The sequence below is a fragment of the Psittacula echo genome, assembly GCF_963264785.1.
Source record: "Psittacula echo genome assembly, chromosome: 3".
In the NCBI taxonomy this organism is placed as follows: Eukaryota; Metazoa; Chordata; class Aves; order Psittaciformes; family Psittacidae; genus Psittacula; species Psittacula echo.
In genome coordinates this window covers 110146352-110172966 of record NC_137736.1, presented here as the reverse complement: position 1 = coordinate 110172966, position 26615 = coordinate 110146352, and the positions used below count along the sequence as shown (strand labels likewise).

The 26615-nt window shown below is 35.4% G+C and overlaps 1 protein-coding gene across 9 annotated transcripts in view; it reads right to left on the bottom strand.

Moving 5' to 3' along the window:
• Nucleotides 1-26615, bottom strand: part of PSPC1 (paraspeckle component 1) — a 74673-nt gene that overhangs the window by 28902 nt on the left and 19156 nt on the right. Inside the window, exons 7-9 of one of the 9 annotated variants that reach the window (XM_080614148.1) lie at nucleotides 17858-17915; nucleotides 13580-13749; nucleotides 9236-10126 (exon numbers count right to left, since the gene is read on the bottom strand). The exons of 4 other annotated variants lie outside the window; for them this stretch is intronic. In XM_080614148.1, coding sequence (XP_080470274.1) covers nucleotides 9941-10126; nucleotides 13580-13749; nucleotides 17858-17915 — 414 coding nt within the window. In that variant the 3' untranslated portion in view covers nucleotides 9236-9940. Of the gene's footprint in view, nucleotides 1-9235; nucleotides 10127-13579; nucleotides 13750-17857; nucleotides 17916-26615 lie in introns of those variants that run through there. 4 more of the 9 variants (XR_013956482.1, XM_080614154.1, XM_080614153.1 and 1 more) reach the window with 4 other exon arrangements.

Below are 26615 nucleotides of genomic sequence, written 5' to 3'. Positions count from 1 at the left end.
CATTCTTCATAAACTTAAATCCTTATAACTTTTATGTTTTATTTTGTTGCAATCAAGGCAAAGATGTCATTTTCCTGCAATTAGTGCAGAACCATATTTTTGCCAGCATTTGCATTTAACCAAGAGCTCAGGAATCCTGGCAGAAGGCCTCTACTGGAAGCCTCTACTGGCACCTTAAGTTATATATATTTGAGCTGCAGTTCTTTCCCAGCACTATTTGACTCATATACTTAACCTTAAAGGAACAGAGGTGGGACATTTAATGACATGCAGGGAAAGGCTATGTAGACAAAAAAATATTAGAGAATATAGGTAACTCCCCAATAACATTACTCCTCTCCTGATCTTAATGAAACACAGGCTTTTAGACTTCTTTTGCCTACTAAAGCATGTATTATTTGCATGTTTACATTGAAATAGTTTCATTTATAGCAGAACTCTGAAAGAACATTTAAGAATTTTAGATGGTTTTTATCTAGATAAGTTTACCAAGTCATATTGGGGTGTTTTAATCCTATGGCAGCTTCCAGATTTTTAGAAGAGTGACTGAAAGAAGAGGTCAAACCACATCTTCATTCTTTTCCACATTACTACCTCCCCTATCTGTAAACACATGAAGAGTACTTATCCACTTTTACTTTTCCATATTAGTATTTCTACACACCTGTGAGTCAAGAAAAGGTACCCATCTATTATTTTAAGTTGTTGTGTATTCTGTGAATTACTGTCAATTAATTTACACAAAAGAAATTTTAATATTAAATTAATCCAGACCAAAGTTTTCTTTCTTCCCCTCAGGAAGAGCCATATATCTTTTCAGCAACACATCAGGTTAAGAATATATATGTGATACTCATGTACTAGCAAAACATATATGGAGAGGTATGCAATGACTTGCCAAATCATATGAAGAACTGGTTTTTGTTTTTACTGTGTCTCTGACGTATGATCATTTCCTTTAACCCACTTCCATCAAGTTTAGTATTACAACCCCCAGATAAAGTTGTATGTTCCACATCATCAGGAAACGTTAAAGAAAACCTGGAATACAGAACGGGAGACAAAGTCCTAATGGAATAGATACCCAGGAGCAGGCTAGAGAAAGCCTTCAAAGATGAATGATCTGACCCAATCCTATATTCAGTATGTCTTATTACTCACATAACTTCTAAAGCTTTGCAGAATTGTCACCGTAATGCTAATAAAGTTAGGGTTGAGTCACAATGCCCTCAGTATGGGACCAGTGAAAGGTTTGGAGTTCAAATACTTCATAAATATATAAAACCTCTAGTAAATAAAGCTTTCCCACCTTCTTCAAAGATACACCATTCAGCTTCCTTGACAGTGGGCAGTTTTGAAGATACCGGATTTTTTTTAACGATTTTGATTTTTTTACATCAATATGATGATTCTACATTACCAGTTCTCCTACCTGAGGCCTCAAGAATTAAACAGCATAGAATAATCAATTCCTTACCATCCCCCAAAAATCTAGATGAAGATTGTCAAACCCTGAGTACTTCTGTCACTACTACAGCAATAAAGCAGAAATGTAAATGTAGTATTAAGATTCTGGGCACAGTTTTAAAATCTGTATTTTCCAAAACTATCAGACACTTGGGAAATTCAGGTTTATGGTTATCTGGAAGAAGAAAAAGATACATGAAATAATTCATTTCCAATGTAGTAAGAATAATGCTAAAGATCAGCTTTTATCCAACTAGGCTTAAAGGCACAACGTATTATCAGTCTTCAGTAACTACCATCACTCAAATTATCCTGTTTCTGATGATTTCGTAATACATGCCATTATCCACAGTAAAGTACATCTGCCTAACCTAACCAATTCTATTTTTAAGATGCCAACAATGAATTAAAACTTATAACTGAGTAAAATAAGACAACATTTCTTGTTAAGTGTTCATAGCAACGTTTTGCACAGTGGCCCCAATTTAAAAAGATGCATGCCCAGTAACATAATGAATCTCAGAAGAGCACTATTTGCATTTCCCTCCACCCCTCCCACACATCCCCCCACACCACCCTCCTGTGGCCTGGCTTTCAATACTCAATATAATTTTTAAAGCTTCACTTCAAAAATGATGAAACTCAAACTATTTTTTTTTTTTTTTTACATTTAATACAACTTGGGGAGTTACAGTACTATTCAGAGCAGATATCAAGTCATTTGTGATTAATTTACTGCCTTGTACACATACTTGTGATTAAAACCAGATTATCCATGGAAACTGAACTATTTTTTTTTATCTTTACCATTAATACTGAAGTGGGCCATACGCAGGTAAAAAAATCTAGAAGTAATCGTACATGAAAGTATACAAAGTGATTTTATTCTCCTGAGTCAGCTGTCATTTTGGAAGCTGTAAGAGGTATCCCGGACTTATGTTGACTTTCCTAAGAAGTACGTCTTCATAACTTGCCACTTTTTCCCCCCTTTGTAATGGAAAAAGCATATGTTGCACTAAACATGCAGAGCAAACACGAAACAGAAAGCAAGCTTAGCAACTAAACCCCCCCCAAGCTTACATAATACCAAACAAATGCTCTAGTACCCCCTTCTACAGACATTCACATTCAGCAGTGTGAATAAAATATGAAACTGTACACAGCTATGATGCAAGAATGATGTGGCACATGCATGACGTGGTATTACAAAAACTATACAATGCATAACATGGCAATGATAAACTGGCACATACACCAAAATGGGTATAAAAGGACAATCATCCCAACTGCCAAGGTGACATGTTTTTCATTTTTAAACCAGTAATTCAATATAAGACAATTATTTCATACATTTCCTTCCAAAAATCTGAACATTCAGGTTTTGAAATGTGGTAGTTACATTCTTCACAAACTAAGGCAGAAACTTCATCTGTATTACTTGGCACAGCTCACGTTCTGAAAAAGTCTGATGTGGAACTGCTACTGATAAAACACTGGAAGTTCTAGAAGCACAAAGTTCCACACTACAACAAAACTGCAGATGAACTACTGTTTCTTTATTAAATTTTTTCCTTCTGTGCCTTCTGGAAAAGGCTTTTGACATGAAGATGATTAAAACTGGAGCTGCAGCTTACCTTTCATATGCTCTGTCCCTTAAAAGTGGAGCATAATATATGGAACAACGCAGTGCTATTGTATCAAGAATGAGAAAAGTTAGCATTTTAAAAGGCAGTATTTTCCATCTTGTAATTGTGGTACATATTTTTTTCCAAGAAAAAGTACACTTGAACAGTCTTGCTTCTCTAAAGCAACTGTGTATATCATCTTTCCTGGAGAAATCCTGATGAACACTATTTTCCGTATTTTACTGGCTTGCATGCAACCTTCTTGGCGACTGCAGAAAGTGAACAGACAGATCAAGCTTACATATAATTTGGCTCAACATTTTAGTGTATGGGGTTTTCTTTATTACTTCAAATACTTGCCCTCTTGGGTCATCACTAAGAACATAAAACATAACTGTGCTATTCAGACATCTTAAAGCCTTCAGCATAGTTCTTCTCTATTTGTTCTAAATTATGTATTTCTAAGAAGTACTGAAAAGTCATCCAAACTCACTTCATGAGAAAATACGCGCAACTACACCCTCTACGTGGCATATAGATTCAGCCCAAATTAACCTAAATACACACAGCCAAGAAAAATCTTGCTGTACTGCCCACTCCTTGGTGTTCTTTCCTTCCACAATGAAATGAGCAGAATAGAGCAGAATTTTCACTGGGATTTTTTCACCCTGCTCACTGCATGGGCAGAGAGATGCAAGGGTGGCACAAAGCAGGCCGGAAGCACGACCAAGCAGCTATGAGGGCAAAGGGCTATGCCTATCTGCAGCAATGCATGTATTGCATTATTATTTTACACAAAAAGATTTCAACTTTTCCATTAGCATACATTAAATAATTCGTAGGCAGCTTGAAAGACCACTTCCTGCCAGCAGTTCACAGCTACATTCTACAGTACTGTGACAGCTGGTTTATGCACAGTTCTTTTCTGCAATTTTCACTAAATAAAAATATGTAAAACTTAGTAAAAACACTGCAAAATAAATCCTTTTACAGCAAATAATGAATGGTAAAACCCTTTTTTTTAAAGAAATACTAAAATGCCCTAAACACTATAGCAAACAGCTGCAAAGAAAGTTATAATAAATCATTGTGGGGTTTACATCTTTGTAGATTTGTTACATTTCCTCTTCCAAATTGCTTACATATTTGTGGTTTCCTACCCTGCTTAAGTATATGTGGTTATTTAATGAAGGAAAATCTGTTTTATTTGGCAGGGGTTGGCAACGGGGGGGCTATTTGGGGAGGAGTGTTTTGTTGGTTAGTAGTTTTTTGGTGGGTTTGGGTTTTTCTTGTGGGGTTTTTTGTTTTGTGTGGGGATTTTTCCCCAAATAGTCACTGAGAATAAATTTTTTCTCCCTTTTATATAAATAAACACAGTGAAATTAAGGGAAAAAGCTAATGAAAATACCTTAATACTATCACACAATTACTAAACAATTTCTGTTTGGTGCTTCTCTGGCTATGAGATGTAAATGCAAGACCGGATTGTCACGGGTTTGATGAAAGGCTAACAATGTTAAAATCAGCTAGTTCGTATTTACGACAACATGAGGTGTGTATGCTGTATACAGTTGCTGCATTCAGTCACAAAAATCAAGTTCTATAGAATGATTTCGTAACACCACCATAGAAGAAACATCCAACTACAGTGACCCCACCTTACAACACATGAATATTAAAATATTTTTAGAATATTAATTCATTTCCGTTTTTTTTGTCCTTGGCCATCTGCACACCACTAAACTCAAAGTTCAGAACATCCAAGACATTCATTTAACCAGTACTTCTGTATTTTCCATGAAAAATTAGTTAACAGTTTTCATGTATAACAAGCTTTATTTTTGTGAATCTACTGGAGATAGAAAAGTAAACCATGTATCTCCCATTTTTATTATTTTATTCCCCCCCTTTATTCCCCCTCCCCCATCTTTTTTCCATTTACATACAAGACCCTTCACACTTATTCTCAAGGTTCTACACATTTTTACTGAGAAATTCAAGGCAAGAACATTATCTTTATTCTCACTGCGCTTCTTTCAAGTCAAATACTTCACATCCCGCATACAGTCAGCATGTAAATTCAATCCAATTATACAGCTAGGCTTTACTCTACAGAAATTAAGACATAAAAGTACACTAGTAAAACTAGGAACAATACAAGTGCTGGACAAACCATTCACCAAAACAAACGGAAAAACCTTATCAACATGTGTATGCAGTAACACAGTTAACTTCCTTTGGAATCTCACACCTCATGAGCATTTTGTCCTCTATTTGGGGGAATCCATACAAATCAGTTAGTTCTTACCCACATTTACACACCCACATAAAGATGTGGGTTTTTAATTTTAATGTGATGTGGGTATAAAATAATCACTATATGAAAGCATTTTTTAAATGGTTTTACCTGTAAGTATACTATGCTTATTTGCGAACTCCAAGCTTTTCTGAATTGTCCCTTCAAATTAGGAAGGAATGGCTGCTGTTCCTAAAATGCTCTTCTGAAGAAACCTTCCTGCTTTTAGAAGACAGACTGAGGTAATTAATATGAATACATCCAAATTTCAATTTAAGGAAGTTCAAGATGGAAAAGACCTATTAAATCTATCCCATTGAAAATGAACACATTGAGGGTTTGTTTCCACACATTTTAAATAACCTGAAGTATTGTTTTAATGAAAATTAAACATTCAGTTTATCTATTCTACAACTTACATTTTGGACACAGATAACTTAATTTTTATAAACTCCACTATTGCATGGATTACCATAAAAACCTGAAATACCAACAACTATGAATTTCAAAATATTTTATCTGGGAAAGCCCCAGAACAACAACACGTATTTCTTCATAACAGCAAAATGCCAAATGGGTGAGACCACCTACTAAGACTAAATACACTCTACAGTATATTCCAAAGGGCAACAAAAAGCCAATCCAATGGGAAAAATCATACCTGACATCAGGTATTGCAAATTTTTAGTCACTCCTCCTTCTACTCTTATGAAGTTATCGCATTTTATTAATTTTTAAGAAAGCAAATTTGGGGGGGATAATTCACTCCAATGTCTGCCACTAATGTCCAAACTATTTTTCATAGGCCACACTCACCCTCTCCTCACTATTCAAGAATCAGGGAAGACTGGAGTGATATTCCCTCATGCTAGAAGTGAGCCAACAGCCCAAAATTTGAAAGCAACAAATGCCAAGGTGGTTCTGCATCTTAATGACAGCACGACACCCAAATCAATAAATTCAGGGCTCCTGCGAAGACAACTGGATTGCATTTGAAAAGTGTGCTTTCTCAAGTTTCCAGTCTTGGCCCCATACACAAGAGATGCTGGATGCAGGCTCCGTAAAATCACCTATGAACGCACACCACTTCAAGCCTCAGGAATAGGATTGAGAATCCCTGTACAACTGCAGTCCAATGTAAACGGACTCCACCAGGTGCTATGGAGCATTCCCTGCTGTTTTAATAGTGCAATTACAGTTTATTTTGACTTGTCACTGGGAAAGGAAAAATTAAAATCCAACCTTTAATGCAAAAAACTTATAAATTAAGTTTGCAAAAAACTTAGCTCCTACAACATGCTTAAGTAAACTGAGCTTCATGCCACCAGAGCACACCACTCATTTGCTGAACATCTCACTTCAAAGCATATTCTCCCTTCAAAAGTAATAGTAAAGCTTTGCTATATTTAAGTGTTAAAATTGTGTTTCACATGAAAATCAAGCAGTTTAGATTGAAATTTCAGGAGTGATGTAAAAATCTCAGTAGAGTTCAACCAAAAGTCACATTCAAAAGTAAGTGCACTGTAGTCAGCAATGTGACATCCTTTCCAAGCTTACTTGATTTCCCACAGCACGTAGCAGAAAGTCAGAACTCTACTGTGCTTTTTAGTCAAAGTGACCACAGTTAAAAACTTCAGTACATTTGTACACAGAAAAAATGCTGAACTGACTGGCCACATGAAGAACAAGAAAAATTAATCACTTCCAGCACATGGGCAGTACCTTCAAGCAAAAATGCTGCCTGGTTGCATCTACATACCATTTTTTAATAAACAAACTGGGATCATTCCTTTCCTAACCAAATTATATGTTTATTGCATAGCTAGAGTCAGTTACTGCCAATAATGGCAAAACAAAAGTCACTGCCTTTATAGTTGAGCTGTATACAACCAATATGGCCAGGCAGCCCTAAGGAAGCTTTTATTAAGAGCAGAATTTGGCAGTCTGTAATCGGCTACAAAAGGCATTCTGCAGGAAAATCTTGGAAGTGTGCCCAAATTCAGTATTTCAATATTCATTCTTCAGGACTTATAAGCTTGGTTAATGGATATTTAAAGAGACTAGGTGATTTTCTGCAATAAGGACAGCAAACAAACCCACTGCTACTATGCAGCAGAGCCAAGTCAGAGCTTTACAGGGCAGCTCACAACTATGGAATGAATACTATTAATATTAATTAAGCTCTACAGTTACTTTCAAATACAGACATACTAGCAAAAATGCAACATGTACTTAAAATAGCATAAGGCTGGCAAGGCAAGAATGAACCACTTCTTGAAGGTTTGGTATGTTTATAATGTACTTCTGAAGCATACTGACATATTACAAGAACGAGGGTGTACGTATCTAAACAAATACACAGGAGTTAGCCAAAAGGCCTGAATGCCACAGCCTTTTCCTTTGAAAAACTGAAGAAACATCTTGAATATAGTTTAAAGTTGTATTTCAAACATGTTCCCCTTACAGCTTGACAGTTCAGAGCTACCCACTCCTGTACTTTCTCAAACCCCCTCAAAAGGGGCAGAAAATTTGAGACAAAAGTAATCTAATAGTTAAACACCTTACTAGACACCAGTGTAAACTGCATTTTCAAGTGAATGCAGTACACCAAAGCAGTTGCTATATTCAAGTGAATGCAGTACACCATACACAGTTGCTATATACAAACACTAGTTTACACCTGGGTGGGTGGGTGGGGGAGAAGGCAATTTTCCCAATTGCAGTTCTAGGAAAAGTGTGTTAAGTAAAACCAGTTGCAGGGTTGGAGTTGTTTTGGAAGAACAAGTGCTGTAACATGGCATATATATCAAAGAGGGGAAAGAGTATTTCAGCCTTCAAACCTTACTCACTACTGCATTACAAACTATTAAGTGTGGCATGTATCTCAAGTCAAGCAAAAAAGGGCAATATTAAAGACAGGCTAGACAAAAATGCTTCGCAGTTACAGATGTCACAAGTGAGGACTTACACAGATGATAACTCCTGAACCGTATGAAAACAATCTCTTAAACCCAAATAACACTGGCAATTTGAATAACGGTACTTCCAAAAGGCCAGCAATGCCACAATTTTACTGTCACCCATTTGCTCACAATTCAATTCCCCAGGATCACCACTGCAATATTCACTAAGCAGTAACACACACATGCTCTCTGCTGCTTGCATCCCATGCTTTAAGCTATGTACATACCATTTCGATATAACTAGGACACCAGGTTATCTCAGATCAGTTTTAATCAGTTTAGTGTCACAATTCATGCAAATGAATTTTAGTAGTTTCTATTTCTGAGTGAACATGAGTGAACTGATAAAACAACAGAATACTAATTTCACAACTACTGTGCACAGGAAAAAAAAGCAATAATAACCAAAAATATCCCTACTCTCTTGCCAGTACAGGAATAGAACCAATAGGTCTTTTCCATCATCTTCCATGACTTACAAAATCTGAATCATAACAAGCTTCTTGACAGCCTTATCAGCTTTATCTTGAAACTCAACCAGCAAATCTAGCCTGAAACATGTTGGCAATGGGTATTTTTCAAATTCATCATTCTATAAAATATCAAGAATACTCTTGTGCAATCCTTCTAAATGTGTATTACTCTCCTATAAGTGAACAATTATTTTAACTGGACAGCACATACTTGCCTCCTAATTAAAACAGTTAATCACTGGTAACAGACTTATTTCTGTTCAAACCACATTGGGGGAAACATACCTATAATGATGCATTACACAGTGAAAGCCTTTAAACCAGCTTGCACAAATGTCTCCTTCTTTGCAATGGCAATCAACAATCAGTAGAACACACAGATGTCACAACAGTTTTTTCTTCTGAAGAACTATGGTTTAGGTAAACTCATTCATACTGTTATGAATAAAATATACATACATACAGATTCTTTTTCCGAAATGTTCCCCCCACCTAGGTTATTCTAGTAATGTGGGTAACAGATATACTTCATTGATAAGCTTCTCGTGACTAAGTTTGCAAAGGGAGACTGAGATGCAAGGACACAGTATCCTTGAAAACACTTCATATAAAATCTGATGCTCTTCAAAAGTCAAGCAAAAGCAGTTGTGTTATAAATTGTTCATGGTATGTACTGCAACATGCAGTTTAGCTAAACAGATTCACTAATTAAGAATAGAACTTTGATACATAGTAGAAACTACCTAAGAATGAAAATGATGCCACTTATAATTAAGCATAAAATTATTCTCGCCCAGTATTAGTAATAACATTCCCAAAATCCTTTCAAGTTATTTTTATATTTTATTGCAATCAGATAACTGCATGTTTTACAGCATAGTCACACATTGTATTTTGCTAACAAACACATAGCCTTACATAATGATCCGCATCATTTCTGCTCTATACTACAAAGCCTATGACTGAATACAAAAAAAGTTTTACAAAAGAAACTGCTGGGGTTTTCTTAAAGACTACAATAACAATAAAACCGTTTCCAGATAACAGCTGAAATTATAAAGGCATATCACTGTATAGTTTTACTGGAATTCTAAACAGTAAGGAATGAAGTAAGTTTTAGTATCTGCGACGCTTGTTAGGTCCTTCAAAGTTGCCCCCTGGGTTTCCTCTACCAAAGCCACCAGGTCCACCACTCACGGCACCTACACCACTCATTGGCGGCTGAGGAGTTTCAGAGCCCGTTCTACTAACCAGAGGCGAACCCATCTGTGATGGACCTCCTTGAGGGAATCTCTCATTATGCTAATAAAAGTCCATTTGGAACCATGCCAAATGTGAGTTACAACAAAAACCACAAGTGATGTTGTCATGAAGTTCAGCAGATAGTCCAGCAGAATCAGGATCACACATAAAGGGAAGAAAGGAGCAATTCAATTAGTTATTATGGAAAAAGAGCTGGAAATTAAAGAGTGCTTATGTTATGCTCCAACTTTGTAAAGTAAATTAAAAAGTTAAAAACTTAAGACCAACTCTGGTGTCAAATGTAACTTCATCCTTTCAAGCACGTCTGAAGCAATACATATTCTCTATGTAACAAAGGAGACAGCAAACAGTAATTGAATACCTGATCCCTGTTCTTTCATACAAACTACAATGCTTCCCCCCTTAAATACATCAGACACAGAAACACTGTCAAACTACAAAAACAAAAATCACCCCACTCAGCTTTTTTTATTTTTTTGTATTTCTAGAGACTGCACGTTTATTCTTTCAATGCCAATATAACCCGAATACATATATACCCAAATACCTGTGGGTATTTCCAGTCATACTAGAGTCATCCTTTTGTGTGCCACTTCAGGAATCTTCAGTTAAGACTTTTAAAACACAGTTCAAATAAACTGACACAGCTAGTGACAAAATGCATAACTGGACTATGCTTAGTTTTCAAAAAAATTGGTATGTATCTAAAATTTAATCTGAGGTATCAATGCAAGATGAAAATCCAGTTTACGTTCAACATTTAGTTTCCTTTGTTCTGTGCCAATATCAATAAAAGTATATGCGCTTACACACATGTATTTGGCTATAGCAAGTAAGAGCTAAACCAGAAAACATGCATCTGAGCACTTACAGTTCAGTATTTATTAAAGTGTTTAAAAACAGAATCCCACATGATAAAATTTAAAACATTAACCCAACAAACAAGCCATTAAAAGCACTAATATATGGTACAATCACATCTTGAAATCATAGAATCATTCACCTGGTTGAAGACAGTTATGCTTTCAGAAGAAATTCCTTTTGTACAGAAATCTACCTTAACTACCCAAGTATTCAGAGTTCAACATGAACATTCAACACTAGCACTTTATATGCCTGAATCAGAGAATTCTTCTGAAAGTCTAACTCCAGTAACAGTAACAGACCTCAACAGTTCTAGAGTCTGCTAATTCATACAGATATACAAAATTTTAAAACAGCATTATATCTATATAAAAACAAATGCAACTTAAATCATGCTTGTATATATGTGCAATGTTTAAAAGTTGACTTTGAATACGAAAAATGTTAACTTCAACAGCTGCATAAATATCTACTACTGCCCCAGAGTACCTTAAAATCTGTAGCACTGGTTAAAAATTATTTAAAATATTATCTTTAACTCATGCCAGCTTGCTAGTGATGGAGCTGAACTTCAGCAAATAGGAGCTTATGACATACTCCTAATAATTTTTACCATTTGACTTGTGGACAAAATGTCAAATCCTCTTTTCAACAAGGACCCCTCTCTCCAGAGGTTTGCCTATTGTTTACCTACAAAAAAAAGGGGGGTGCAGGAGGAAGAGCTATTCTTCAAATGTTATTTTCAAAGACTATCTATGTTTCAAAAGACTGCAGTGGAACAAAACCCAGATTGCTCAAACTTTCCCCTAAAAGACTTCTGAAGAACATAAAATTGAAATTAAAAAAAAAACAAACAAACTGTATTTCTGGTCTATAAAGCATATTCTCCATTTCCCTCAGTGGAAACTGAAGTGAACTCTTACAGTGCTTACTTAGTAGACAGTCCTCACAAAGGATCTTTAAAGTGTCTTGCCAACAACAGGAAAAACACAGTTTGGCTGTGCCTTTCACTAGGGGCCTGCTCCTCAAATTAAAGATGTCCAAAAGTCCAAACTGAAAACAAACAAAAAATCCCACCCAAACAACTCAAAAAGCAATGCCCCAAACAAAACCAAACAAATTCCTACAAAACAAACAAAAAAACCCCAACACAAACCAAACATCTCATTTGTCCTTCAGTAGCATGCAGAAGAAAATGGTATTAAAAAAAATTTAAACATGCACTTTGAGTTGTCAGTATATTCCCTACATTTCCATACCTGGAATGACTTTATGTAGAAAAACAACAGTTTGAGTTAGATACCATGATTTAAGATAACATGTTCCTTCTCCTTATACCTCTTTTTCCATGCCTGTATAATCACAAGAAAATGTTCCAGGAGACCAGTGCACAGCAGTCTCCAGAAAAAGCATCTCTGAAACCAGTGTTTTGTGAAAAGCATCCCCCTTCCCCTCTCCCCTGCTCTACAAGAAATGATACAACTGATAAAATGAGCTCGCTCATGATGTGAAGTGAGATCTTCTCCTTCAACTGGTAAAGAACAGACTCATGCATAATAATACATATTTTTGATTTGCTTAATCAAAACCTCATTTTCCTGTAAGGAACAAAGAGCTTTGTCCAAACTTCATTATACAGATTACTCAATTGCAGATACGAATTGCTGAAAAGGCATATATAAAAAATACAGCTACAAAATGCTTGTGTTCCAATAAAACTATAATGCAATTGCTGTTTATATTCATTTATATCACACCACCACTAGAACATCCCAATATCTATTTACAGAATAATACTGAAAAATGTGTAAAAACCAGATTAAAAATTATACAGTTGTTTCTCTACATAAGACATTACAGCTAGGAGAAGCGCTGGCTATGAGAACAGAGCAAAAACAGCTAGTGCTTTAACTGCATCCCAATGGTGTATCTGTTCTTAATAAAAAATACTAGATGCATACAAGACATTCTCTATCACCCTTGGCTACCGGGCAATACTGTTTTTCCTCTACTGATATGACAGTTATCCCCAACAGCTGCTGGCACGCTTATTTTCTAAGTGGCATAATTACTGTCCTATCTCATGCTTTCAACAGTGTTAGAAAGGAAATTCAAAACCTACTGAAGTTGCTTTAATAAATTAAACAGTTTACACAAAGATATCTTCACACCACACAGCTTCCAACATTGAACTGTTCATCAAAAACCCCAACAAGCTAATACACTGAATTTAGTTTCACAGAAACAGCCAATGCCTAAATTTACACATTACTCTGATATGTTGCTCCTTCTTCATTTCACAGAAATGATGTCCTTCTACCAGTGAGTTTTTCTTAACAGGTCATACAGGCAAAATTCTCTCATGTGTGCTATACATCCTAATCTCAATTTAAAGTATGGTTACTGATCAAAGAATTCACCTTGCTCCTAAGTAGGATTTTCATAGTAATATCAAATAAAGATTTCCTTTTCTGTTGTAGTCATTTGCATGAACAAGTTTTATCAAGTGCCTTTACCAGTGTCAAAATACGTAACATGTGCTTACTCAGTGTGAAAATATCTTTGGTAACAAAAATTGGCCATGAGACATGACAGCTATTCAAAGTAATTAAATTTGTGATACGTTACCACTGTTCCATTATCTGGCATCATTGATGTTCCCATATTTGCAGCTCCTTCTGGTCCCATGGAAGGACCAGGACCCATTGCAGGGCCAGGTAAAGTTCCTCTGTTGTTCATATTCATACCCATCATTGGAGGAGGGCCTTGGTTACCAGCAGGTGCTGGGCTAAACGCATCTATGCAAAACAATCTATACTTAGAGCTGTCCTATCTGAATTTTACAATAATAAACAAACAATTTACAATATTTAAAAAGCCAAATGTACAAGACTTCCAATACTTGAAATAATAAAAAAAAAACCATTCTTTGAGACTGTACATTTATTTCAATCATCTGCTTTTAAACAGATTTTTGTTAATCTCTGATAGTTTGCATTGCACAATCTGCCTCACGTATTTGAGAATCCTGAACTTTAGAGCTAAACATAGCTGTACAATTTCTGTGCAGGAACTGAAGTGTTCATATAGCATATATATGCAGTATACACACCACAAGCAAAAATCTCAAATGATTTTGCAGTAACTGGCAGCTGTATAAGGCAACTTGGCTCTTTAGGGATCATGACATAATATACCAGTATTATGGTAACTGTATATATATTACATTAGTCTAAGGTCTAAAAGCAACACCAGAGATAGTACTCAACATCAGTCTCCTCCAAAATTCTGATTCACATAAGAGGCAGGGAAAAAAACAGTTTAAAAACATCTTTTGAGGAGATCATTTATATGATAACACTGTGCTAGGAAACACCATTCTTGCCAGTACCCGTTATCAAACTCAACAAGTAGGTAAAATTGCCTTCACAGCATTTTCTCATGTTAAAAAACAAAAAAAAAAGTCTCATTATATACATTGTTTACATCTGCTTAAAGATGTAAGACATACAAACAACTTCAAGACTGGTGGTGATGCACTGTTGTTTCCCCTTGCCCCCAACAATAATTCACCCTTCTCAGCACCGGAAGTTTTTGTGCATCGAAAATTCGATAACAGAAAATGACATGCCTCCGAATCCAGCCTACATTTTAAGCCATGACAACATACAAAAAATAACAAGAAATGTGACATGTTGCTAGTCTAATAAACTTGTTAATTTTTATTTCAAAAGTCACCCTCTCACCTCTCTTCAAAACTGTACCGTCTTTAGTAATAAACTTATAAATGTTAATCACTGTAAGCAGGCCATTTACCACAGATAGAGTATTATTATCTCCAGGTATGCAAAACTGCATCTTTATTACTTGCCCCAAGTACAAATACCACAGCAGTCAGTGAAAACACTGCACCCAAGATATTGCTGCTAAAATTGCTGACCTCAACTGGATCATATATATTATGCCACCTGCAAGCTCCTTAGCAAAAACAATCCATGCAATACAGTAGCACATATGAAGTGCTAAACAAGATTATAGAAGCAACAGAGAAAAATCCTGCAATTCTGAAACACAGAACTCATTTGATCTTAATAATAAGAAACTCCAGGACCTCCCTCTATGACACTAAGCCAAAACAAAGGTATACACAAGATGGATGCTTCTGACCTACCCACAAGCATGTTAATGTGGCAGGTAGAAGACTGCAACAATTGAAGAGAATTACAGTTAAATATACCCTAAAACTGATTTTTAGCATCATTCATTCAATGACTAAATATAGAAGGAAAAGGAGACATTTAAACTTCCAATATACAGCTAAACCTTTGTTTTCAGTGGCTAGAAGTACTCTGCAGGACTATCACAATGGCAGTGCTTCTGTGCTGGTAGTAGTGCCATTAACTAAAAGCAGTCAGTGCTCAATTACATGCCAGTGGCTTGCTTTCCAGCCTAATTAAATTCAGCCAGCTGGCCACACACAGGTAGCGTTCATTTATCCTTCAACTGTAACAAGGGTTTATCCTCTGTATCACACAAATATACCCATTTTGCTTCCAGGGTGATGTATCTATCAAGCCTCTGTAGTATTAAGCCAGTTTCAGGCAGAGTCAGCTCTGACAGTACAACTAGGGAGTGTAATGCAAGGAGAAAGTAGGGCCCTGCATGGTGCCAGCAACAGGCTACAGTGGCACTTTAGCTATACCTCCAAAGTTCTAGCTCCAAAGCAGACTCTATGAGGTAACCACTTGATTGTCTCTTCTTTTTGGTAGGACACTGATGTTACCAGTTAATTCACTGGACCTGGTTCAGCAACAGATGGAAAGCAGTCATCCGTGCCCATGCCATAATGGAACAGATGTTAAAAAAAGGTCTTTTTGTGCAATCTGAAGGGCTGAAAATGTACACTCCATCTGAATTGCATATGCCAAGGTCTAGCACAGCTGGCAACAAGCCATAATCAATCCTCATCAATGCAGACATAGTTAAAAAATATTCCTTTCTTTTTCCATATGGAAAAGTTTGCGAGCAGCACTTAGCGTTATAAATCCAGTTAAACGCTACACCAAGGCACACAGATTCTCTCAGAACTTGTCTGCCGCAAAAATCAATGTAAAAATTACTGGTCCAGCACAAGTCAGCCCAACACCAACTAAATCCGTCACAAGGGTAACTTGCTTTGTAATGGCACTATGCTGAACGTGTTTCCATTACTGAAGACAGTCCAGCTCCCCACTGTCCCACATGATGAATAAGTCATAGATGGCACAGGTAAAGGCCAACTAAAAATAAAGTTATAATTTCAACAGAAATGTTGAGAAAGGATGCAAAGATCAACAATTAAAGGTCTACTATTTAAAGGTTTGCTGCAGATTTTTGGGGGTCAGGTCTTTTGGTTGTAGTGGTGGGGTTAATGTGCTGAAGAAAAAAAACCCTTTACAACAATCTAACCTAAAATCCAGATACTATTGAAACAAACACTATCTTTTTACCTATTTGCCAGGGATATTTTTCCCTTTTTAAAATAGTAATTCACTGTTACTATGACTTCTTTTGGAACTACACATTTATTTCTAAGAGCATTTGTATGAAGTTTACAATCAAATAATAGCACAAAGCTTACAAAGCAAAACTATGAACATCACTCTTAAGCATTAAAACCTGACAAGAAAGTGTCTGAACTGACTGATACAAATGCACATTTACAATCTGTATATAAAAAGTCTATCTTGTGGATGTGGACAAGTAAAGATCTGGACTTCAGCATCAATATTTACAAAGTCACCTAATAAAATGGAATTTTCAAGTAAATTGTAATGATCTGCAGAAGTACAACTATAAAAAACTTAGTCCAAATTTATTCTTCAGCTTATTATTTGTAGTTAACATCACTCTTCCTTTAGAGTTATTTTTTAAAGCTCTCCATCTTCATTAAAAAAAAAAAAAAACAAAAAAAAACAACAAAACAAACAAAAAAACCCCAACCCTGCAGTGGTAAATGTGTCTCAATAAATGCAAGGAAATGGTCAATAATGTATTATAATATCCGGACCAGATTCAGTCATCTATAAATACACGTTACTCAAAAGGTCAGGCAACAACATTTACGAAGTTTTGTACATACTTGCAAATTTAAATTACACAAGAATAGTATTAACTTTTGTTTAAATTATCATCTTAGTTTATTCCAAATGAACATCAGGAAGCTTCCAAGGGAATAGAAATTGACAGTTAATACAGTTTAGTAAGATTTAGGTTTTTAAATAAATATTCTAAGTTTCACTCTTGTTTAAAAGCAGATATTCTGGATAAGCAAGATTCCACACTGTTTCAGTCTGCATATACACAGCAAGCACTAATTATAAAGAATGCACTTTTCTAGACTTCACAGTAAGTTTTTAGCAGTGACAATATTTTAAGTCACAAAGGCGAACTGAGGATATTTGCAAATACAGATCTGCAGAGATTAGTAGAACACCAACCATGTTATTCATTAAGCTTTTGTCAGATACATCAACAAAAGCTTACCAATTTTGAGCTCTGCATCATTTCATTGCATGCAGTTGCAGTCCCAACTTCTCTGAATAGGCTGTCCACCAAAAGAATGCCAAATACTTTCTGAACAGATCAGTCAATTTCTATTAGATAATTTCTAGAGTATCACCTTTCCCTGCCTTTTTGTTTCTCAACTTGCACATGTTTTTCTCCCACAGGTATCTGAAGATACACCCTGGGGGGGAAAAGCAGCTATCTGGAAGCAGAGTATGTGGTGTTTGTTTCTTTTTTCCTAATATTGTTTGCTCCTTTTTACCAGTACTTGTCACTAAATAGTAGTGCTTGAGTAACATGTACAGTCCCAAAGAAAAAGAAATTTTACATTACAGAAGCCTTTTTCCTTCAGATCCCTACCTCCCATGTTTATTGCTCCACGAGGACCCATATCACCCATTCTCATTTCCTGTTCTCTCTGAAAGTAAACATAGTTTTCATGTCAACCTGTCATTCTTACAACTTAAAACATTCCTATTTACTCCATGAAAATAAAAAATTTCAAGTTTCAAAAGTTTCCATTGATCACAAAAAATTTACAAGGAATAAAGTTTACTCCACTGTTTTTATAAGATGAAATGGAATAATAAAATCAATATAGCAATGCTGTACATTTCTGCATAATGTTAAATATCACAAGTTTCATTTATCAGACACAGCAGTCTAATGCTCCTAAATAGTTTGTTATCAACTGCAAATGAATCCATCTTCACACAGTGTTTTTCATTAATAATATTTACCTTTTAACTGTAAATAAAGATTTTTTAATTACAGTATTACCTACAGGCCGTGATTCAATAATAAGCAAGTCTAGTTTCATGACTCACAAATGCTTTTATTGACTGGAAACAAAGCTCTGATGTGTTAAATTATGGTATTTATATTCAATCTGACATTTATCTTTGTTCAAATAGTTTTAACTTAACTTGGTGGCAGTACATTTTTTGTTGAGGTTTATCACACTATTGATACATTAGTTCAGACACTGACCATCCTTTTTAAACCAGAATAAAAATGCAGTATCAACATAAACTCTATAACATGCATTTATATTAAACAGATAAGTAACATGCCAAATTCATTTGATGCTCAGTCATCCAACAACAAATAGTTCTGACATTACTGATAGTGAACCATGGCCTGTTGCGAAGAAATACTGAAAAGGCAGTACCCTGAGTAGGAAAAATCATTACTTCGGGGAAAACAAAGTACACTATCACAAATATTTCCAAGGGATTTTAGTATTACAGTTTACATTAGAAGAATGAAATAGGAACGAATTCCCAGTTCAACATGAAAACTAATGAAACTTACACCAAAATTCTCATTAATTTTCTGGAAGAATGTTAAAGTATATTCCACTCAAGTGAACACAAGTGTGCTGAGAATAAGCATATCCCCAAAAAAGTTAACTGATTCTGAAAAATCACTTATGATTTAAGAGTAACAGTAGTTCAGATGTACTTTGAAAATAATGCCATATACTAGGCAATTGTTTAAGTCTTGGTATAAGTAACCTTTAAATAGAAATATTAATAAAAATACATTTACAGTATTTTTACAGTTTCATTAACTCCTTTTCATTCAGTCACGTTCTCACACTTACAGTATCTATCTTCACACAATTAAAGTAGCAGACACCAATATTTGACAGAGTCAAAAGCTTTGTAAAATATCCTGGTATGGGAAATTCTCATATTCAGGTCGGCAACTTTGTTTCTAGTAACCAATATTTACCTAGAAAATGTACTTACGATAAGATTATACATTATCTTCAAAAGAGTATGGCTTAGTGTGGAGCAAAATACGGCTTCGTAACCAAAAGACACAAACAAGTTTTAAAGTCCACCTATGAAAGGCTGTTGATAAACACCAAGAAGGAATTCTTCTTCTGACCCTAGAAGCCATGTTAAAACTTTCTAAATGAACATGCAACTAACTTTGTCAGACCCTTCACAGCAATGCCAACAGACATTTTAAGTAAAATCAGCAGCCCTATTAGGATCAATCATACCTACAAATTGATACCAATGAGTAAAGTCACAAAATCAGCATACAACTTTGTTGACATTGTCTGTTTTTACTTCAGCCCTGATATGAAGACGCAGAAGGAAAAGTAGGGTTTCATCCCTAATGTCAAAACCTAGTCCAACATGGTAGAAAAACACCATGGCTGTAAGTTTACACTGAGACTGTGCATGCACACACGTGCATATGTGAAAACAGGACAGGCCACAAACAGCTAAGAGACACTCTTCAACTAAAAGGGAAAGTACCTTATTTTAAATTACTGCATAGAACTTACTAGACGCATCCCAGGTTCAACTATAAGTTGGAGTTTGTTGAGGGTTTTTTTAAGTATCAAAGGTGCCATATAAGGCAGGGCCAAGTACAACAGCAGCTAGATAAGGATTTCCAGTAGAGAGCTATAAAGCTGTACTAGTTATTAGAACTTAACTAATTTTCTTTGCAAAGGATAGAAGCATTAGCAAGCTATAACATATACTTTTTTAGAAAAAGCAATAAACCAGATCTTTTCTCATTCTGAAATGTTATCAGTCTCCAATTAACAGTAGGCTTAACAAGAGGGGTAAAACCTGCAATTTTTACTTTTTTTGGCTAGTCAAACCTGTTACAAAACCCAAAGTAATTATTCACTATTTTGCAGCTTTAACTTTGGTGTTGAATCATTACCATATAAAAACCATTCAGCTATAGAGTCACGATCCACAAACACACCTTACAGTCTCTGCTGCCTTTTATCTATTAACGTGCCTGCAAGAATTACTATTATTCCTTCTGCTGCATATTCACAACTTATGTTCTTTGAATTTTCAGCACAGGGAATATGGAATTAACAAATACAAGATAAATCCCCTGACAGAGAAAATACTCAATTTCAAATGTTAGTTGACAGCATATATTATTAATGTAATTAAATGCTTGACATATTAACTATAGAAACATGTCTTTAGATAACCTGCCAAAACCTGTATTTGCAGGAGTCTAGATGATCACAAAAATTCAGTCTGATCCCCCCTATCTAGGACGTGACACAATCATGTCCTAGATAGCTATTTATTATGTGAGCATAAACAAGTTATTGCAGATAGGTTAGGTCAACTATTCCATGGGTATTATCCACAGTTATGACAGAGGAAGGAACACAAACAGTTAGGACAGAGTAGTGGAACCAATGCTGATTGATACTCGAGCCCTTTGCAGAAGATAACGATAGCATTATCTTCTCAGTGCTTCTTTTTCCTCACTATGCGACTGCCCATTCTTCTGTTGAGTAGCAGCCTGGTTTCAGTCCCTTCTTTGAAGACATTCATAACTAACCATAAGAGGGGTAAGCTGAGCAGCAAGAGAGGACTAAACTTATACTAGAGAAATATGGGGAGGCAATTAATAGCTCTGAAGTCATTCGGTACCTGGGAAAACAACTTAAACTGAAAGAGAACAAGAAAAATTGATGATACGGTCATTGGTAAACAGAAAGCCTAAGACAAAGAATGTTTAACAAAGTGTAATTTAACTTTTGAGAGATTAAAAACAAAACCAAACCTAACTCACAAACAAAACCAAACCGAAAAAAACAGAAGCAAATAAAGAATAAGATTCTTTCGTAAAAAGCTAATTGTCTAACACATCAAAAGAAAGCTTTCCATATTAATTCTGGTCCAGGATTCTTGTCAAATACTTCAGAACTCACTAATGCAAACAACCCTCAAGAAGGTCTGATTCATCTGAGTACTCTGCTTTTAGAAAAACTGCTATGATGGCAATTACTGCATTACACTTGCTAATTACATTAAAAATGAGATTGCTTTACAATTTCAACTCATTTTAACATCAACTGTAAAAAGTATCTACATAAAAACATTAAATACAGTTTTCAAATTATATCTATATTGTACCTTTTTCACAAGTACCAGAACCAAGATTTCTTGAGCAGTTGTGATATATAATGCGCACTGTTCCTACACCTCAATCACTATTGATATCAATAGTCTAAGTATACAGAGAACTGCCAAGATGATTCTTCTGGGTGTTGTTTTTTTCTTTTTTAAATATGGGGGTTTCCTAAATGTATTAGGATTTTTTTTAATTTGGTCTCTAAACCCATGAAACTAAGGGTTTTGAAAAGACACCTAAGAATTGATATAGGAGAATATATCAGATGCAATTCACTTGTCATACTGAACATAAAAATACAAGTAGCCATAAAAGTTGGTATTTTTTTAACTGACAAACCAATACTATTTGGTACACCCAGAAGCAGGCCCTGCAACTGCAGCAGCCTGACAAAAATTAATGGCTCCAAATGATACAATATTCCTGGTAAGAAAGCGCACAAGAAAATTATGGCATGGAATAAATATGGCATGCAATATTCTAGACCAGCAAAAAGCAAGGTAGCAGCAGAAATATTAAGATAACAGATCACAGTTTTCTTCAAAGTGTTTGTGGACAAGAAATTCGCTTCCCAATTAACATAGAAATAATTCACTCACCTTTCAGCTAAGGAATTGTGACCAAAATAACACCAAGACACGGCATCAAAAATTGTCTAATCAGAAAAAGAACGCTTAACCCATAAACTTAAACTCGTACATTAAAATCAGTAACTTAATTAGCACTTTATCCAGATTGCGTGTTTAGAGCAAAATGTAATTCACAGTGCTGTTGATGCTCACCTGTTTTCATTAACATGGAAACTGCATTCTATTTCTTAGCAGACATTTTTGAAACAGGTATGACATTTCTGTAACCCTTCCCAGAATTCATTACTCCTTTCTAGAGTGGTTTATTTAATAAAGTTCTTTCTAGAAAAGAAAATTTTTAAAGACTTCTCTAGACAATAGAGAAAAAACTGGCATAAGGCTTTAAACCTTGCACAAAATTGAAATTTTGTGTAAGAGACCTATATTTTAAAGACAAATCATACAAGTGGTTAGAATTGCTAGCTTGGCAGGTCAAAATTAGCATTTATGGGATACTTCTGATTGTGCATTATTTCTCATTTCTTAAGAATATTCTATTTAGTTCCAATGACTAGCTCACTAGAAGTTAAAACTGCCTGCAGAGTTGAAGTGATAGAAGCCTTCCACTCAGCCCTCGTCACCTTTCCCTGTTTGGTTTATCTGAAGATCTATCTGTAAGATCCGAAAGTTACAATATTCTAGTTCAGTTTATTCAATCACATGCACTGCAACCTAAATCCAGAGCTAATCCCTCCTCTGAGCTGGGCATCATTCTAGATTTCTTCCAGCCTAAACTACTCAAGAATTCTATGAACCCAGGAGTTTAGGGAAAAAAAGTAAGCTATTACCTCACTCAAAATTAGACAAGCAAACACATAAAACTAGATAACAGCTACAGTAAATGTAGCTATAAAACATGTAGCATACAGGAAACTACAAAGCCCTATTTTAATTAGAAAGTCTAATTCAATGAATTTTCACTAGGTTTAATAGCCATCATCAGGACTCAACCTTTGAGAAAAACATTCTAACATGGCTAAAGCAGAGAGTTAAAAGCTCATTTCCTCCTTGGTGACTCAAGTCTTGAATAGAGTTGATGGAAATAACTAAGCTACACCATTAAAATCCTGAACATTAAAAACACCCCAGCACATTAAGAAAAAAAGCAATAAGCATTACATAAAAAAAAATGCAGATACATATATTCCAGTAAATGCTACAAGTTGGGAAAACATTCCTAATGGTAGTAAAACACAGATAATTATAGCTGTTAAAAAAAAACATTTATTTTAGTCCACTGCATTTCCTACTTGCCTCATTTCAGCAAGATTGTAAAGGAAGTATCAATGCTATTGAAACACAGGAATTTCTTTTAAAGCTAATTAACAGCAAAAGTATAAGAGTGTATTTGGAAAAAACCTTCATGCACTACATCTTTGCTTTCTGTTTTGGGAACAAACAAGTATTGAAAAGCTTCTCAGTGCATCACATAACACACATTAACACTGGCAAAGATAGAAATGAATTGTGATTTTACGGGCAAGAGAATGCACACACACTCAACACTTCCCCCAGATTTAGAAAAAGCTGTTTTTAAAAAGGAAGTTACATATTCTCTCAAATTCGCCTTTTCTTTAACACCAACATTTCTGATCTTTGCAAGACGGAAGACAATTTAAGATCTTCCTTTTTTAGGTAAAACTAGCTTCTACCTTTCAAAACATGCAAGTTGATGGGTTTTGCGGGTTTATTTGGGGGCAGGGTAGGGGGGGAAGTAGCATTAAATAACTGTGATTCTACCATGCTTTGGGTTTTTGTCATCCTCCTACAGCTGGATGCAAAACCCATTCTGAAGAAAAGCTGACTTCCTTTCAATCCTCACCATCAACCAATACATCAGTCCTCATATGTTGTTTAAGTCAGGTCTACCCTGATAGTTTTGGAAAAGGAAGCATTTTAATTGCACTGATATTGCTCACAAAGACACTTGGGGGACAACTCACTAACAAGCAACATTCAATAATCCCATGAAAGAAAATACCATTTCATACAGAAGAGACAGCTACTAAGCTAATCTAAATGAGGTAAGGCCAAAGATCACCTGGAGATCCCTCAAATTTATGAGCATCAAGGAGACTGGAAGATCCCAGGAACTGCAACACATTTTTACAAAACACTAACATAAAATCTCATTGTACACATCAGTACTCAAAGACTGTCACCTATAGCAGCTGCAAAATCTTATTAATGCAATCTGCTTCTCAAATATTGTAAAGTGAAAATCAGAACAGACAAAGGTGCTTACGAGAATGTAACTTCTTTACCAGATCTGGCTATCCTTTATAAAAAATAAAAAGGAAAAATGAAGGTATCTATATATTAACTCTCTTAATAGCAACTTCCTCATTACAGCATTCTACCATCGAACTGGATTCTGCCAGAGACAAGAGCCATTGTTTTTTGAATAACAGTAATGACATTAAAAACTAATTAAACTCAGTTCAGCAGCAGAACATAATACAATTCTTTTTAATTTGTAATCAATTTAAGGCATTTAACTACTTACTTACCTGTGAAACTACTTTCTGAAAGCAATATCCACTGTATCACCAAGTTCACTATTTGTAGATGTAACAATTACATTACATTCACAACATACATCTTCAGAGGCATTTTATGCTGCAGCTTCAAATTATTCTGGATTTATTTTAGCTAAAGAAACGGCATTATAACAACTAAACATCAGAACAGGCATTCACGGGAGCATGGAGGACACCTTACTTCCACAGAACAAGTTGCAAATAATTTGATTTCAAATGCACTCCATAATTCACCCTGACGGGTATGGAGTTGAAGGGCTGTTTAACTGGTAACAAAGTCTGGGCTAACTGTACCATCATGCAGAAACAGACTAAAATATTTAACTGAAAATTGGGTCTTATAAACGAATGCTGCATTTTAGATTTCTGAAATGTTAAGTTTTTCTTTCTGTTCTTTCACAGGAAACAAACCTAGGTAAATAGTAAAACAGAGTAAACACTGGACCAATTCAAAACAACAAACTTCCCCAACCGCCAGATTCAAGATAGAAGTCATACATATTTACTTGGAATAAAAATTAACCAGCTATATAATGAAGTGTTTATGCAAAATTCTAACTACTACTTGGTTAGAATGTATAAATTTGCAAAATTAACTTCAAACACTTGAAAAGCAGCACTAAGCAGTCACAGTGCACTAAATATGACTTTGTCAGACTTCTATATTAACAATTTTTCCTCACCAAGTAGATACTATATATGCGGACTAAATTGTAACAACAATAGAAGTCCACAGTTGCTATCCCATAAGTGACCTGAGTTGCCAAGTAATTAGAATATGCAAGTATTTGACAAAAGGAGGCTGAAAGCCAAAGTTTTTCATTGCGACAAAGTTCTGTAGGAAAAACATCTAACAAACATACACATTCTTTCATATATGTTATGAATATTGCTTACAATCAGAATAGTTCAGTGTTTAACATTTCCCCAACAAAGTTCTGACCTGCCCACATGCACTGCACTTAAACATACAAAACACGAACAAAGAGACATCAATGAAGCTTCCTGGCATGAAGCCAGTTCCATAATTCTCCAGCTAGTACTTTTATACAACCTGGAGGCCATTTACTGTAAAACTGGAGCAAGATGAGGCAGACTTGAATGAAGATGCTTATCATTTAAATAGACTTCCGGCTGAGGAAAACAACATACATTGTACCAGGCATCTAGTATTTTAATCCAAAGTATAAGAAACTGGTCATCTGAACAAATCAAAAAGGATTAAAAAAGATTGCTTTCTAGTTAAATCCCCTGACCCAAGTCCACCCACAGTAACTCTTAAGCTACAGCATCTGCTTTCATCAAAAGATATCTAACAAAAACTATTGTTTTAACATACTATAGAACCAAAGGTCAGAATCATGTTAGGGACACATTGGGCATCACAATGAAGAGGGACAAGCAAGAATAGCTGGTTCTTACTAAAGAATATATAAGCTACCATATAAACAAACAACAGTTTAGTAATTCAGAAAGGGCAGTGGGATGCAGGAGGAAGGAAATAAACACAAATACTCCATCAGTAAATAAAATTTTGAAAGTATCGTAAAATCAGCACTATATACAGAAGAGAAACAAAGCCTGAAGAACCTGATTTTGACATTATATTATCTTTTTTCACATCTTTTGTACTAATAGATTTAGAACAGACACTTACCGACTAACCTGCCACAAGTGTATCAATAAAACTGCATTCAGCAACACCAGTAGAAGCATTGTGCTTCATGTCACATACAAAACCAAGCTAATATAAATACTCTTTCATCCTATACAATGCTAAGCCAAAATCAGTGAGCCACTAGCCACTGTTAGGAGAAAAATAGGAATAGACTTTTAGTAGAGCCTCTTGTGATAGGACAAGAGGTAATGGTTTTAAACTAAAAGAGGGAAGATTCAGACTAGATATAAGGAAGAACTTTTTTACAGTGAGAGGGTGGAGAAACCCTGGAAGAGACTCCTCAGAGAGGTAGCAGATGCCTCATCCCTGGAAACATTCAAGGGCAGGTGAGATGGGGCTCTGAGCAACCTATC